This window comes from Lithobates pipiens, unplaced genomic scaffold (genome assembly GCF_037356315.1).
Source record: "Lithobates pipiens isolate NorthernLeopardFrog02 unplaced genomic scaffold, aLitPip1_a1.2 Scaffold_18, whole genome shotgun sequence".
In the NCBI taxonomy this organism is placed as follows: Eukaryota; Metazoa; Chordata; class Amphibia; order Anura; family Ranidae; genus Lithobates; species Lithobates pipiens.
Window position 1 is genome coordinate 641,463,322 of NW_027507758.1, and position 16,031 is coordinate 641,479,352.

Consider the following 16,031-nt stretch of genomic DNA (forward strand, 5'->3'; position numbering starts at 1 on the left):
GACATGAGCTGATTGGTTCCTCTAAACCAGGACTCCGCCCACATCAGGCAGCTTTGTCTCTGAGGATCTTACAATTCAGCCCTCAAGGTAACTAGTAAATGGGTCCTCTGATCTTCTACCAGATCATTTCTTTATTCATGGACCTTAGTCATAGAGTGAGGAAACAACTAGAACTGTCTTTTATAGGAGTGACAGTGATGAGGGGATTATAGGACGAGTGTCCCCTCCCCCTCTATCACTCATTGCCATCTTCCCAACACAAGAAGTCCTGCACTTCCTTATTTAGTCCATGATTTAGTCATGAATAACAGCGGGGCTGAGCCCCACCAGAGGTCAGAGAGTGAGGATGGGGGGAGAACAACCAAGATGAAGATTGGACTGATCCTGAAGACCCCCATCATTGGGTTATTGACTCCTCCCTCATTATCACTTTCTGTTTAAGGGTCCAAAGTCTGAGGATGTTATCACCATGTAAATGTCTGTGCTCCAATCAGATCATCAGATATAAAATGTCCAGCTGGTAGGACATGGGTGTAACAAAAGAGAATACATATTATGTGTATATATAGCAGTGGGGGGAGGGGAGAGAGCAGAAGTCAGGACTATGTAATGTACAACATATTGTATAAGATGCAACAGATAGGACTATATAGTATCAGAATGATATAATGTACAACACAGAGTATATAGTGCAGGGGTCAGGAGTATGTAATGTAGAATATAAAGTATATAGTGTAAGGGTCAGGACTCATAATATTGGTATTCAGTAATCAGTGGAAGATGAAATGATTACATGAGACAAGTTGCAGAGGTCCCACACCGCTGCCTCCCATCTCCTGAGACTGCACTCAGTGACTTGGGTCTGAGACTATACAGACATATCCCTCCACCCGGCACAGCCAGCAGACAACACAACAAGTAATCCTGGGGGGATTGTTCTGTCCGAGATCTTGTCATACCCGGGTATGGGGCAGAAGACCCAAATCACATACCCCAGGTGCCTAGATCTAGTTACATAGTTAGTAAGGTTGAATAAAGACACCAGTCCACACAGTTCAACCTGAGTGTCTACAATTGTCCCTATCCCTGTACATCGCACACTCACATCGGTCCCTACTCTCAAGGAGCTACAATCCAAGGTCCCCATTCATATACTAGGGCCAATTTTGGAAGAAGCCAATTAGCCTACCTGCATGTCTTTGGAGTGTGGGAGGAAACCCATGCAGGCACAGGGAGAACATACAAACTCCCTGCCAGTGACCCTTTTTACTGCTAGGTGAGAGTGCTAACCACTACACCACTGTGCCGTCCTAGAAACATTTATGGTGAAAATCAACCTTTTTCTGCAGGCTGAACCCGAGAATTTCCATAAATCCAGTTTAGATCTATAAATTGTGTCTAAAGCACAGAGAAGGAAGATTATCGGAGAGAAATCCAGGAATACAGGACGGGAAACACAGCTCAGGAAAGTGACCAGGGGATTACAGGCTGATATCACCCAGCCCCCGCCCTACTTTGGACCAATCAGTGAGCAGTATGGGTGGAGGAATGGATTTAGTGTTAATGACCCACCTGTGCTGATCTCTGTAGGAGTGTCCTCCTCTATAAATGTCCCCGTTATTCCATCCTCCTCCATAGACTGCTGATCATCCCTCACATACCTCTCTTCTTCTTCTGATTTCACCTCAAATTCTATATCGATTGGATCTCCACTCTAAACCAAGAAAATGAGAGAGAATATCATCTGTAAGATAGAAGATTTATTATTGTGACATCACATAGAAAATCCACACATCATCTCTAGGAGTCCATGTTCTAGATGCTCTATCCCACCAACCTTGTAACAGTGGGGGATGGTGTGATCTTCCTGTGTGGAATCCCGGGAATACAGAGGACGGGGACATCTCTCTGGTGGGTTCCTGGTATTTGGTGGCTCCATCATATCCTTGTGTCCTGAAATCTCCTCCATCACTCCATACTCCTCATCCTCCTCTTTATACTCTTCTTTAAAAACAATATTATAATCCCCGAGGTTTCCACTCTGAATATATAATAAAACATTCATTGTAACAAACATGCTGTATATAAGACCCCTTTCACACTGGGGAGGGTGTCAGGCACTTTAGCACTAGAAATAGCCTCTGCTAAGTGCCTGAAATTGCCTCCCATTCACTGCAGTGTGACCTTTCAAAATCGGGCGGTGCGCATGCAAGATGTTACCAAAAGACCTGCAAACAACATCCTTGGGGCAGGTTGGGAGCGCTGTATCTAGTGCTCCCAAAATACCCCTCCCATTGTAATGAATGGGCAGTGCTTCCAAAGCAATTTGAAAATGGGAGTTTTTAACCTTTTTTGAGTGGCGCTTTGAGTGTGAAAACAATCTTAATCATAACTATCAGTGATTGTTCCTCATCTACCTGATGATGGTGGGGGATGGTGTGACCTTCCTGTGTGGAATCCCAGGAATACAGAGGACGGGGACATCTCTCTGGTGGGTTCCCATTACTGGATCCATCTGTAGGAAACACACACACTGACCGAACACATTGTTTCTATGTGTTTATCAGATGATGGGGGATCTAGGTGGAGCCTCCGTACTGCTCTCTCCTTTAAAATAAAGTCTCCTCTTACCCGGTGATGTGAGGGGCGGCTGATTGTCCATCATGACGTCCTTGTAGAGATCCTTGTGTCCTTCTAAATACTCCCACTCCTCCATGGAGAAATAGACAGTGACATCCTGACACCTTATAGGAACCTGACACACACAATGATACAGTCACCATCCAGACACATCCCTTGTCTGTTACTGGATAATGTCCCACAATTCCCAGAATCCTCCTCACCTCTCCTGTCAGCAGCTCCATCATCTTCTTGGTGACTTCTAGAATCTTCTCCATGTTGTGTCTCTCAGGTTTTAGGGAGTCACATGGAGGCACTGTGATGGTCATATGATCACCTGACTTCACAAGGGGAAATCTCTGTATTGGAGAACCAATAGGAATATCATGTTAGAATCCCAGAATCCTCCTCACCTCTCCGGTCAGGTCTGTGTTTTATTAATAGAGATAAGAGTGATGTCATGTGACCTCCCAGAATCCTCCTCACCTCTCCGGTCAGGTCTGAGTTTTATTAATAGAGATAAGAGTGATGTCATGTGACCTCCCAGAATCCTCCTCACCTCTCCGGTCAGCAAGTAGATGATCTCCAGGGTGAGGTTTATTATCTCCTCAGTCATGTGACTCCGGTCCTCCTCCATCCTCATTGGTGCCTTCATTTGATCTATACAGGTCTCCTTGTAGACGGATAACTTTGGGAAATGAAAGGAAGAATTATTTGTATGGTGTTGGTCACACAATAATATGATGTAGATTTGAGGGGGTAATAGGAGGGTTGCTGGACATTTAACAACTACCCCCCGTGGGAACACATTTAGTTTGGACTGTTTGCTACATTTTGAGGTTCGGGACCCTCTTGGCTGCTGGATCAGATATTCCCTTTTCTCTGTTGGATTTGTTTCGTTTCTGAACTGATTTTGTTTTTTGTTTTTTTTTAAATGTTTTTTATTGAGTTTTAGACAGACAAACGAACATTCAACAAAAAAAAAAAAAAACAGTGACATGCCACATTGTTATGGTTAGACCCACGCAGGGGTCGTCAAGTGATTCCAACAGAATAATCGACACCTGTAGCACATCCACAACAACAAACACTAACTTAGTGCTAGGTTGGCTCCCGCTCCATATATCAACCTAGGACCAATTTCTGCAGTCGGGCCGCAAGAGGCACCAGAATAAGTGAACTAGGCACATAGGATTGGTTACACTAAAAAACATAAGACATTGAAGTGGAGCAATGCCAGGGGGCCCTCCCCAACCACACTCCCATCTTCCCTCAGGATGACATCCCGGACATGTTAATCTGCAGTCACTGTGGAGGCATCAGCCAGCCACTTAGACCACACTTTCATGTATTTTTTGGGGCAACCCCTGTTATAATACGTTTCCTTATAATGTGGTAAGACTTTATTGACATGGGATTTCCACAGTTGTAATGACGGCGGGGCCTGCTTTTTCCAGCATAAGGTAATCATTTTCCTGGCATAAAAGAGTAGAAGTCCTATCAGGGTTCTGTCTGCTATCCTGGGGGCCACCCCTTCCACCAATCCCAGAAGGCATATCCGCGGGGTCTGGGCTACATCTATTCCTACCACTTCATGAATTATGGACAGTACCTGTGACCAGTAACGCTGAATTACCGGGCAGGACCAGAAGATGTGTATAAAGTCACCCGGATCCCCAGTACATCTCCAGCATTCCGAGGACAGGGAGGTTCTCATTTTATGTAATCTATACGGGGTAATATATGCCCGGTGTAGAATTTTGTATTGTATGAGGCGGTCTCGAAGGGATACCAGGATGGTGAAGGGAAAGTCCCACATGTCCTCCCAGTCCTCGGAATCCAGATCCGATATGTCTTGAGTCCATCTCTGCCGGAGCTTTGACAGATCTGGAAAAGAGACCCTAATATGGTGCGCATATAGGACCGAAGTCGGCTTCCTAGTACATTCAGATCTTGTAATCTTTTCCAGGGCGGATTGCACAATTTGCGTGGTATTGGGTACCACTTGAGCCTTGAAAGCATGGGATAGCTGCATATAGCGGAATAGATGCGAGGGGGGTACATTATTGCGAGATACCAGGTGATTAAAGGGGTGTATAGTCGTACCGGACGTGAGGTCAGATAAGAGTTTTATGCCACATCTGGCCCAAATTTTGGGGTCTGGTAATGAGTAGAGGTGGGGTAAGGTAGGATTATTCCATAGGGGGGTGTGTGGGGAGATTGCAGTCCCCGGAAACCCCTCCAGTCCCAGTCCCGCCCGCCAGGCCCTTAGAGTTGTGTGCATAGAGGGTGTCAGGTCATAGGGGGCCCTGGGACCCCGCAGGGGTAAGTGTGTCAGGGCCTCCACGGATCGGACCACCGCAGCCTCCAGAACCACCGCAGTGTTGGACAGGTCTGGTGTCATCCACCAGACTACCGTGACCAACTGTGCTGCCAGAAAATATTTCTGGCAGTCAGGAAACGCCAACCCCCCCCCGCAGCACCGGACGCATCAGCGTGGATAGTTTAAACCTATGGGGGCCGGAGCCCCAGAGGAAGGAAGAGAACAAACGATTCAATTTCGTAAAAAATGAGGAAGGAATCCATTGTGGGGAGTTACGGAATAGATAGGTAAATTTAGGGATTATCTTCATTTTGATGAGGTTAATGCGGCCTAAGAGGGATAGGGGAAGGTTTTCCCAGGCTTTCAACCTAGCCTTGACATTTTGAACCACCGGATCTAGATTGAGGGGGATAAAGCTGGATACATCTCTCGAGACCCTCACTCCCAGGTACACCATGTCATCTACCCATTGCAGTTGGATATTTGGCGGGGCTAGTCGTTTTGCCTCAGGGTCAATAGCAAGTAACTGGGACTTCGTCCAGTTCACCCGCAGTCCAGTTATCCTAGAAAAGTCAGTCAGTACTCGCAGCGCTCCCCTAAGAGAAGGGCCTGCGTCATTCAGAAAAAGCAGGAGGTCGTCAGCATACAGTGCCACCCTCTCCTCCAGCCAAGCCATTTTCAGTCCCTTTATATGGGGCGAGACCCGCAATGCTTCCGCCACCGGTTCCATAGCAATGGCGAAAAGTGCTGGAGAGAGAGGGCAGCCCTGCCTGGTACCCCTGGACAACGGGAAGGGAGCAGAAACATCCCCCGCCAGCCTAATGGCTGCCTTTGGGGATCTGTACATAGTCTGCAGCCACCCAATAAAAACCAACGGAAACCCCATCCTCCGCAGAACCTCCCAGAGATAAGGCCACTCAATCGAATCAAATGCCTTCTCGATATCAAAGGAGGCAACCGTTCTAGTGCCCACATTATCATGTTTGGCATGGAGATTGGTGAAAAGTCTGCGGAGGTTGATGTCCGTCGATTTCTGGGCCATGAACCCTGTCTGGTCAGGGTCTATAACAGAGGGCAGAAGGGGGTTAAGTCTAACCGTGATCAATTTAGATAAAATTTTAAAGTCAGTGTTAAGAAGAGCAATGGGTCTATAGGAGGCGCATTGTTTGGGATCTTTATTGGGTTTGATAATTAGAATGACATGGGCATCTGCCATGGAGGGTGGGAGCGCTCCCCCCTCCAGACACTGGGTATACAGGTCTGCCAGTAGAGGGGCCAGGAGATCCGCGTGGGATCGGTAGAACTCGACGGGCAGACCGTCCGGGCCCGGGGCCCTCCCAGCTGCGAGCGAGTTAATAACAGCATGCACTTCCTCCGCAGTAATAGGTCGGACCAGATGGGACCTCTCCTCATCTGAGAGCCACCCCAAGGCCAGGGGGTCCAGGAGAGGCGCCATCCCGCCCGGATCCACAACAGGAGGGAGCGTGGAAGTGTATAGTGTCTGATAGAAGGCCCGAAACTCCCTTAGGATGTCCTCCCGGGATGTAAGAGAGTCCCCGGTAGGAGAAACCAATTCGGGAACCAGGGTCATAGGGGTATCATGGTGAGACATCATTGCCAGTAGCCTACCATTCCTATCACCCTGCTCAAAAAACTTTTGTTTAGAGTGAAAAACCTCCAACCGGGTAATCTCAGAGAGGTGGAGGTGGAGACACCGTTTTGTGGAATGAAGCCGATCGAAATTGGAGACCGAGGGGTCAGACCCATAGGCAGCATCTGCCTCCTCAATCTCACCCTCCAACTGGGTTTTTGTGACCCGTTGAGTTACCTGGACCGCCTTAATTTCTGACATATATTGCCCTCTAGTGTATGCCTTAAAGGCATCCCAAACTGTGGGAGGAGAGGATGACCCCGCATTAAGTTCCCAGTATTCTCGCAGTGCATGTGGGATTCGCCCCGCTATCTCTTCATGGGAGATCCACTGCACCCCAAGGCGCCATAGGGATCTGTTGCGACGCTCCGTCGCCCGCATAGTAATCTTGAGGGGGGAATGATCAGATAGCCCACTAGGCAGGTATGTCGCCTCTACCACGTCCGATAACATATGTTGATTTGCGAACGCATAATCTATTCTAGAGGAGGTTTTGTAGGACGTAGAGAAGCACGAGTAAGCCTTAGTACGTGGGTGCAGCCATCTCCACACCTCCGTAACCCCCGCCGCGTCTGTCCACCCCATCAGGTCTCCCCTAGAGGATTGCGACGGAGTGGGCCTATCAAGATCAGGGGAGAGGGTGTTATTAAAGTCTCCCAGGATTAGTAATTTAGCTGGACAATACGGGGTAATCCTCTCCAAAATAGTGTACAAGACTTCCGGTCTAAAAGGTGGCGGAATATATACCCCCACCAAAATATACCTTTGTTGCCAGGCCGTGAGTACCACAATTACATATTTGCCATGAGGGTCCGTGTGAACCGCTTCCACTGTACACATAAAGGATTTGTTTATCAGAATGGAGACCCCCCTGGCATATGAGGAATACGTGGCATGAAAAGTCTTCTGAACCCAATGTTTTTTCAGAGTCAACAACTTACTCCCCATCAGGTGGGTCTCCTGTAGGACCAATATGTGTGGGTTGTGCGTCTTGATATACTGGAACATCAGTGCCCTTTTAAACTTAGAGTTTAGGCCCCTAACATTCCAGGATACCACCGACCAAGTACCCAGATCATGTGACGCCATGATTCCAGGGGGGAGAGTTTAGCAATCGGATGATTGAGTCCCACCTGAGACCCACCCGACAAGCAGCGAAAGAGCACGAGCCAACCGCACATAACATATACAAACTACAAAAAACTTTACAACTTCCCAAGCACTGGGTGCTTTTCCTACCGGTACCCGGTGCCCCCCAAAAACACTGGGGGCGGACCAGGAACCGGTCTATACCCAAAACTAGCCGTAACATTGTGGAGTGTGAGCCCAAACTCTAGGCCACACTACAGTCTTCCGCAGAACCGCGGATTCAACCTTTGAGGCGTGTATTCGGCACCAACACACTGATGTTCCCTTGAACCATGGAAGTCCGCCGAAGGGCCTGAACCGCCCCCCTTGGTATACAGAGGCCCCCTAACGTGGGGTGGGGGGGGGGAGTAATATCCTTCCACGGCAAAAGGGTTCAGTGAGAGTGCCTCCAAGGGAGTGGAGAGCAGTTGGTTCCCAACTTCGTGTAGATGAACCCAATCGTAGGGGGTTCAGTGGGGGGTCACCTATTCAAGTACCTGTGAAGTGGCTCCGGTATTAAGAGGAGCTTGCGCCAAGAAAAACAAGCCAGGTCCAGGGTCACACAGTGATCGTTCCAAGGATAGGCCATCAATGCAAGGTGGTCAGCCAGGCGTCCGCGTCCGCTGGGTTATCAAAGAATCTGAGTGCTCCATCATGTTGGACCCGCAGGCGGCTAGGGTAAAGCATACTATACTTTATGTTCTTGTCCCGGAGCCGTCTACGAACATCATTGAATGTTTTCCTCTTCCGCTGCAAGTCAGCCGAGAAGTCAGGGAAAAGATGAATGGATGGGTTTCCATATGTGAGAGTAGGATGCTTGCGGGCCTCCGATAGAATTCTGTCTCTGTCTCGATAATTGAGGAAGCGGACCAGGAAAGGCCTGGGGTGGTTCCCAGGGATGGGAACTGATTTTGTTTAGTTTTATATCTGCAGACAAGGAATGATAAATACAATCCTTCCTCTGAGGCAGTGCTGTGAGGACAATGTCGGGTCATCATGATGTCCAGAAAGGGGAACTTGCTGACTTTTGGTCGGAGTTGTCGGCTAATCAGGATAATTGCCAGAACTCCGGGTGCAAGGCTACAATCCCCGGCAGCCTGCTGACTGATCGGAGTGATGTCACTGTCACTCTCTACAGTAAGAGAAGGGATCGGATTGGATAGCAGGAGGATGCTGCTGGTGGAGTACAGAACTGTGGGGGAGGAGTCAGTTTTGTTCTCTCCAATAGCAACCCATCTATGCTGATTATGAAGATTTTAACATGTAAGTGTACTATTTGTTTTTATGGAATAAATGACTTCATCATTCTAATGAGGATCTCGCACTGTCATTTCTTTGTTGTTTGAGCTCCTTGGATCTTCCCGGATCTTTATCTGACAAGCTGCAGGACCCTTGTATGTTGGAATGAACATTTGTCCTCATCATGCTGTTACCATAGACTGCTGTCTGTTGGGCTGGACCTTGTAGTGCACATTACTGGTGTGTGTGTTTTATTTCAGTGCTGGTAGGACAGCAGAGGGGAGGGGTTTGTTCTCTTGGTCTATTTTGTATCCTGTAACATATTTCTAGAATGGTGAAATGGTGAGGTGAAGGCTTCCTTCACTTGCTGGCAGAAGGTCTTTAAAAGAGAAGTATGATTTATTTTTCTTTCAGATTCATACTTACCTAGGTGGATGCCACATCGGTCCCCCGGCGCCTCTTCCCTGAGAACCGAGCGATCTAACATCTGCGATGGCTCGGTTCTCACTGGAGCTGTGGAGGGGCGGGGAGAGCCCGTCTCAGTCTCTCATTGGCTCGCTGAGAGGCTGAGATGGCCATCAGTCCAGGCACCTGGAAGATCCAGACTTCATTGTCGTGATGATGCGGGGCCTGGACTGATTCCAGTGATGTCACCAGAGAGCCGACTTCAGCCCGCTCTCTGCTGAAAACAGGTCACAAGAGTGCAAAACAAACTGCACTCCTGTAACCCATAGGAGAAGCCCAGCCAAGCCACCTCAGGCTGGACTTCTCCTTTATGGAGGTCAGAAAAGTATGTGTAGGTGGGTGAGAGGACCATCAGAGACCAACAGCCTGTGTAGTGTAATAATTGTCCTTTGTAGGCCATGTATGGTCAGGATGGTCATTGTCTTGTCTATTTATTGTCAGAGATGTTTGTTTAGAGGAACATACTACTAGAATTTATCTCTGAAATGAAGAGAATGTTCCGGCCCTGTAAGTGGGGGAATGTTCTGACCCTGAAGAGGTTAATCTAGGTTTCCACACTATATATGTGTGTATCATCATCTGCTGGAGATAAAAGACATCACAGTGACTATGGAGGAAGAGGACGGACATGACGGGGGGTTACTGGGTGTAAATAGAAAATAAGATCTGATTACCTCGTCTTCTGCCTCTTCCAGCAACGTCTCCTCTCTACTTCCTCCCGACTCACCTCTTACCCGGAACTTCCTGTGTGTACCTGACATCACTTCCTTTCTGTATTCCATAGAGACTTCCTGTCTGGGTAGAAGTAAGATCACCATCTTGTGGAGTTCAGAGGAACTGCAGCCCCAAGAAACAGCCTTGTATAACAGGGCAAAGTTAAAAACATAATTCCCGAAATTGAACTTTCCTGGTGCCTCCATGGCAGCATACCTGTGACAAGCTCCGCCTTGGCTCCTCCCTCAGGACTAGTGAATATTATAAAAGAAAAGGTTAGTACAGCCCCCGCATTCTCCTTTTTTTCCTCATACCTCATGGCAGTGAATCCTGGTCGGCGTCCTTACCTTCTGCATTCGGCAGCGTCCGTCCGGGTTCAAGCCTCTCCCGGACGCAGTTCCTTCTCTTGGGCAGCTAAATGCGCTTATAAGGTTGGAAGTCCCTTCTGTAGGATCTTTTGGGACAAGCAGTTTGTCTCTTAAGTAAGAGCTTTACCTGCAGTATGGGCGTTCAGGCTCCAGTCTATGGCAGCAGAGGTAGCAGCTTTTGCTCTGTCCCTGAGGTTTGTTTTTTCCCTCCAGTCTCATCTGTCCTTCCTCTCTCCTGCGCTCTGTTTCCGCGGTCCCCATAGTCCTAGCAGGCCCCCCTTTCCTTTCCCATGTGTGTTTGTCACTCCCAGACTCACTAGGGGCCGCGCGCGGCGAGTCTGTGTCATTTTATAATAGTATAGCGTTCCCGCCGTCGTCTGCGCATGCGCCGGCGGGTCGTATGTTTCGACGGTCAGTTTTGACGTTCGGCGCGTGCGCGGTAGCGTCGGAAGCTTCGGCGGCCATCTTTTTTGAGGACGAATGGTTCTTTTTGCCCTCAGAGTGTCAGAGGAGGAGCTTTAGCACGACATCACTTCCCCTCCTCCTATTTATTTTCCCAGCAGCACAAGTGAAATGCCTGTGGTCAACAAGAGAATTACACTCTAGAGTTCCAGGCTATTCCCACCCCTGTTAAGGTAAGGCATGTTTTAATGCATTTGTTTTTGTACTTGTGATCATCCGAATATATTGGTATAGCTCTGATGGAATGTCTCTTTTCACTTAAAAAGAATTAATTTATTAATATATTAAATTATTTAAATCGGAGCCTCCAAAAAAAAAACAAAAAATATATATAAAAAATGGATTTAAAAAAAAAAAAACAAAAAAAAAACACAAAAACACAACACACAGTAACAGGGGGTGGGAATCGTCACTTTTGTAGGCAAATTCCCTTCTTATCCGTTAATCAGCGCACGACTGGTTGACGCCTTTTTCCTCTGACTCTTTCCTAGCCGTTACCTCTGCTTAGCCGCCTAAACATGAGCCTTTCGCCGCCCGCTCAAGATCCTACTCTACTCCCAAGGTAAGGACCTACGCCCAGGTAAGTTTTAAAAAAAAAAAGAGTGCACTAAGGACAATACTTTTGTATTTCAGTCCTGTACGCCAGAAGACGTCTAAGAAGACCTCAAGGCGATATGGAGATGACGATGATGATTCCTGTCACAGCAGAGACAGGTCACCCAGACATGGGCATTACAGAAGCGGCAGGAAAGCTTCAGCTAAGAGGCGCCGTCATTCGCGCTCCCCGAGACCTAGACCTACCAGATGTCAGGCCTGCGGAGGCTCCCCACTTCCGGACAAACTAATTTGTCGAGACTGCCTTAGAGACTATGCAGCAGACAGAGAGTCTGAGAGCCTACAGGTGGCAGATCTCCTTAAAAAGGCAGTAAAAGACTCCCTTACGGAATTGGTCGCTACAAGGCCGACACAACAACCGGCATCTCCTCCTCAGGAGCTGATGGCGGAGGCCTCCATTCCTGGTCCATCCACCAGTGGAAGTGGTCGTCTGTTCCCTCCCTCCTCCTCTAAGCATCAGGATGAAATGGCCATTTCAGAGGATTCCTCAGATGACACAGATGCCTCTGGCTTTGCCTTTGCCATGGTCCAGCCCTATGTGCAGGCCGTTAAACAAGCAATCGGTTGGGAGGATTCCAACGTGGAGGTCAGGAAGTCCAAATCATACTTCCCCTTCCTTAAGCGCCAGATCTCCTTCTTCCCTCTTATGGAGGAAATCAGGGAGGTGATCGAGGAAGAATGGGGGAGGACAGACAAAAGACTTTCCACCAATCGATTGGGAAAATTATACCCTCTCTCCGAGGCAGATTCCAAAATGCTGGACGGCCCGCCGGTGGTAGATGCCGCAGTGGTAAGGCTGGCCAAGAACGTCACTTTACCCCTAGATGATTCAACCTCCTTCAAGGACCCTCTGGATAGAAGGATGGACCTTGACCTTAAGAAGGCCTATCAGATGGCAGGATATGCCTGTAAACCTGCAATAGCTCTGACATCAGTGTCCAACGCACTACGCGTCTGGACAGATAATATAGAGTCGGCAATCCAACAGGATATCCCTAAAGAAGAGATAATAAGGGCATTGGATGAGCTGAAGCTCTCAGCCGACTTCATTGGAGAAGCCGCCATCGATTCCATTCGTTGCTCCGCAAGGGCAATGCTTCACACAGTAATGGCCAAAAGGGCACTGTGGCTAAAACCATGGGCAGCGGACGTTGCCTCGAAGCAAAATTGGTGCAAGATACCTTTTGACGGTAAAGCCTTGTTCGGGGAAAAACTCGACAAAGCCATCTCTCGGGTCACCGGCGGAAAGTCAGGCCTACTTCCTCAAGACAGGCGATCTAGACGTTTCAGATCCTCTGCACCAAGGTTCCAATATTCCAAAAATAGGGACTACCGACAATCAAGACAAGGGAAAGGCTTCAGGCACAACTGGAAGAGCACACAGTCGACGTTTCTCAAGTCCAGGAGGCAGAGGCCGGTACCTACCCCACAGGAGCCATCAAAATCTTTTTGACGCCAGGCCAGCCCAAGTGATCCCTGTGGGGGCCAGGTTGAAACAGTTCTCAAAGATTTGGGAACAAAAATGCAGGGATCCCTGGGTAGTTGCAACAGTCAAACACGGTCATTCCTGGTCCTTCCTAAACCAACCCCCCAAGGACTATTTTTCTCCGACAAGGGTGTCAAGATCTCCTCAAAAGGCGGAAGCTCTGAAGCGATTTCTTCTTTCCCTACAGGAACAACAGGCAGTAGTTCCAGTGCCTCCATCCGAGAGATTTTCAGGTTTCTATTCCACCCTGTTTCTAGTCCCCAAAAGAAACGGAGGGTGGAGACCTGTGATAGACCTAAAGAGGCTAAATCGCTACATTTTTCTGGAAAAGTTCAAGATGGAGTCTCTTCAGACGATCATTCGCGTAGTCCAACCAGGGGATTGGATGTTGTCTATAGACCTGCAAGACGCCTACTTACACATACCTATACTCCCTACGTTCCAGAAATACCTGAGATTTGCGGTGGGGCAAGTACATCTCCAATTTCGGAGCCTTCCGTTTGGCCTCTGCACGTCACCCAGAGTCTTTACAAAAACCCTGATTGCCATCATAGCACCTCTGAGAGAATTGGGGCTCCGGGTGTATCACTATCTGGACGACCTTCTACTCCTGGCGAAGAACCCAACCCAGTTATTAGAACACAGGGATATCCTGTTAACAACACTAGTGGATTTCGGTTGGAAGATAAATTACGAGAAAAGTCTTCTCTCTCCGACCCAAGAGATGGTCTATCTGGGAGCCCTGTTCAATACAATGAAAGGATCAGTGTCTCTCCCTCCTCAGAAGGTATCTTCCATTATCCAACAGATGAAGAAGGTGAGCTTGAGATCCTACCTGACAGCCTCAAATTGTTTGAGCCTGATAGGTCGGATGTCATCATGCATCCCTATGGTCCCCTGGGCCCACTGGCATTTGAGACATTTTCAGCTGGAGTTCTTAAGAATGTGGAACAAACGATATCTATCCCAACCCATACACCTGACAACCCGGATGCTCAGGAGTCTACATTGGTGGATGAAGAGACAGTCGCTTCTGAAGTCTCGCCCGCTAGGGCATGTCGACTGGATCATAATTACTACCGATGCCAGCGCAGCTGGTTGGGGAGCACATTCCAACAAGACCTCAGTACAAGGGAGATGGTCCTTCAATGCAGCAGGCGTGGTGTCCAATGTCCTGGAGCTCAGAGCGGCCTATCTTGCACTGCTAGCCCTGGAGTTCGAGATTTCGGGCAAACCAGTTCTCCTCAGAATGGACAACAGGGCCGCGGTATCTTATGTGCACCGTCAAGGGGGAACGCGCAGCAGATCCCTCCTGAACGAGGTGGAGCCCATATTCCTCTGGGCTGAAAGGAATCTGAAGGACCTGAGGGCAGTCTATCTGCCCGGCCATCTCAACTCAAGGGCAGACAGCCTTTCCCGCAGGTTCGCAGACACCAACGAGTGGTCCTTACACCCGGAAATCTTCAACTGGATAATGATCCAGTGGGGGCCCCTCGAGCTAGATCTCTTTGCGACAGCATCCAACACCAAACTGCCAAGGTTTATCTCGAGGTTTCCGCACCCCCAGGCGGAGGCAACAGATGCCCTATCAGCCCCGTGGGCATGCGATCGGGCCTACGCTTTTCCCCCACGGCCCCTCATACCGAGGTTCCTGTCAAGACTCGTGAGGGAGACATCGACGGTGATAGCGGTTCTGCCATACTGGCCAAGAAGGCCTTGGTTCCCTACGGCAATGGATCTGAGCACCAGTCCTCCAGTCAAAGTTCCAATAGTACCCCTCCTCCTGTCGCAAGGATGTCACACCCACCCAGATCCCCGCAGGCTGGACCTTCACATCTGGCAACTGAAAGGGAAAGGTTCCAATCCCTAGGGTGCTCCGACAAGGTGATCGCAACCCTGCTCAAGGCAAGAAAACCATCCACAAACAACATATATGATAAAGTATGGAACAACTTCAAGACCTTCATGCTTGATAGAAACTGTGATCCAGGTTCCCCTTCGTCATCTCAAATTCTTGAGTTCCTGCAGGCAGGCCTGGACCTGGGTCTTGCATTGAGTACTTTGAAGGTACAGGTGTCAGCGATCTCAGCAGCAACCAGTAGAAGATGGGCGGAGGACCCATTGTTAATCCAATTTTTTAAGGCCGTCAGGAAGATCAGACCACCGTCTAAACAATCTTTTCCCACTTGGGACCTTACGGTCATCCTGGAGTCCTTAGCCAATCCACCCTTTGCCCCTTCGGACTCAATATCACTCTGGAACCTAACTTTACAATTAGCCTTTCTGATAGCCATAACCTCCGGCAGGCGGGTGTCAGAGCTCCAAGCTTTGGGAGCAGATCAGGATCATATTATTTTTTACCCAGATAGAGTGGAACTTAGAACAATACGAGGGTTCATTCCCAAGGTCGCTTCATCCTTGAGCATGTCAGAACCCTGGGCACTCCCAACATTTTCTGAACAGGACTCTGTCGCTCTTCATGAATTAGACATCGCCTCCACTCTGAAATGCTATCTCCAAGCCACAGCTCCATTCCGGGCTTCCATCAGACTGTTCATAATTCCCTGGGGAAAACGTAAAGGAAAGGAGGCATCAGCCAGAACGATCGCTTCATGGATCGTCAAACTCATCCACAAGGTGTACAGGACAAAGGGACTAGAGACCCCTTCAGCGGTCAGGGCGCACTCCACAAGAGCGGTCTCTGCCTCTTGGGCGGCAAGAGCGAATGTGTCGATCGAAACTATTTGTCGGGCAGCAACCTGGTCATCCCAACACACATTCCTGAAACATTACAGGGTGGACCCAGGAGCTCTCTCCTCAGTGGAGTTTGGCAGACAGGCAATCACTTCGGCCTTAGCCTCTTCTAAATAATAAATTCTTTAAATAAACCTCTAAGCATTATCCCACCCGTCTCAGCTAGTTATTTGTCACAGGTATGCTGCCATGGAGGCACCAGGAAAA

At 48.7% G+C, this 16,031-nt stretch overlaps 3 protein-coding genes across 3 annotated transcripts in view; all 3 read right to left on the reverse strand.

Moving 5' to 3' along the window:
- LOC143986903 (uncharacterized) overlaps nucleotides 1–16,031 on the reverse strand; it is a 1,023,878-nt gene that overhangs the window by 529,869 nt on the left and 477,978 nt on the right. The gene's annotated exons all lie outside the window — the stretch shown is intronic.
- LOC143989611 (uncharacterized) overlaps nucleotides 1–16,031 on the reverse strand; it is a 35,301-nt gene that overhangs the window by 2,263 nt on the left and 17,007 nt on the right. The window lies entirely within an intron of this gene.
- Nucleotides 3–10,345, reverse strand: LOC143989999 (uncharacterized). The gene is made up of 7 exons (XM_077490239.1): nucleotides 10,100–10,345; nucleotides 3,179–3,307; nucleotides 2,844–2,978; nucleotides 2,632–2,755; nucleotides 2,418–2,515; nucleotides 1,838–2,041; nucleotides 3–1,714 (listed from the first exon to the last, which is right to left on the reverse strand). Exons 1-7 carry the CDS (start codon nucleotides 10,343–10,345, stop codon nucleotides 1,511–1,513), a joined length of 1,140 nt encoding a protein of 379 aa, XP_077346365.1. The 3' UTR covers nucleotides 3–1,510.

Coding starts and splice junctions, on each gene's coding strand:
- LOC143989999 (XM_077490239.1), bottom strand. CDS start 10,345: ATGGAGGCACCAGGAAAGTTCAATTTCGGGAATTATGTTTTTAACTTT. Junction 3,308..10,099: donor TGGAAGAGGCAGAAGACGAG/GTAATCAGATCT, acceptor CATTTCCCAAAG/TTATCCGTCTACAAGGAGAC. Junction 2,979..3,178: donor TCTACTTGCTGACCGGAGAG/GTGAGGAGGATT, acceptor TCTCCAATACAG/AGATTTCCCCTTGTGAAGTC.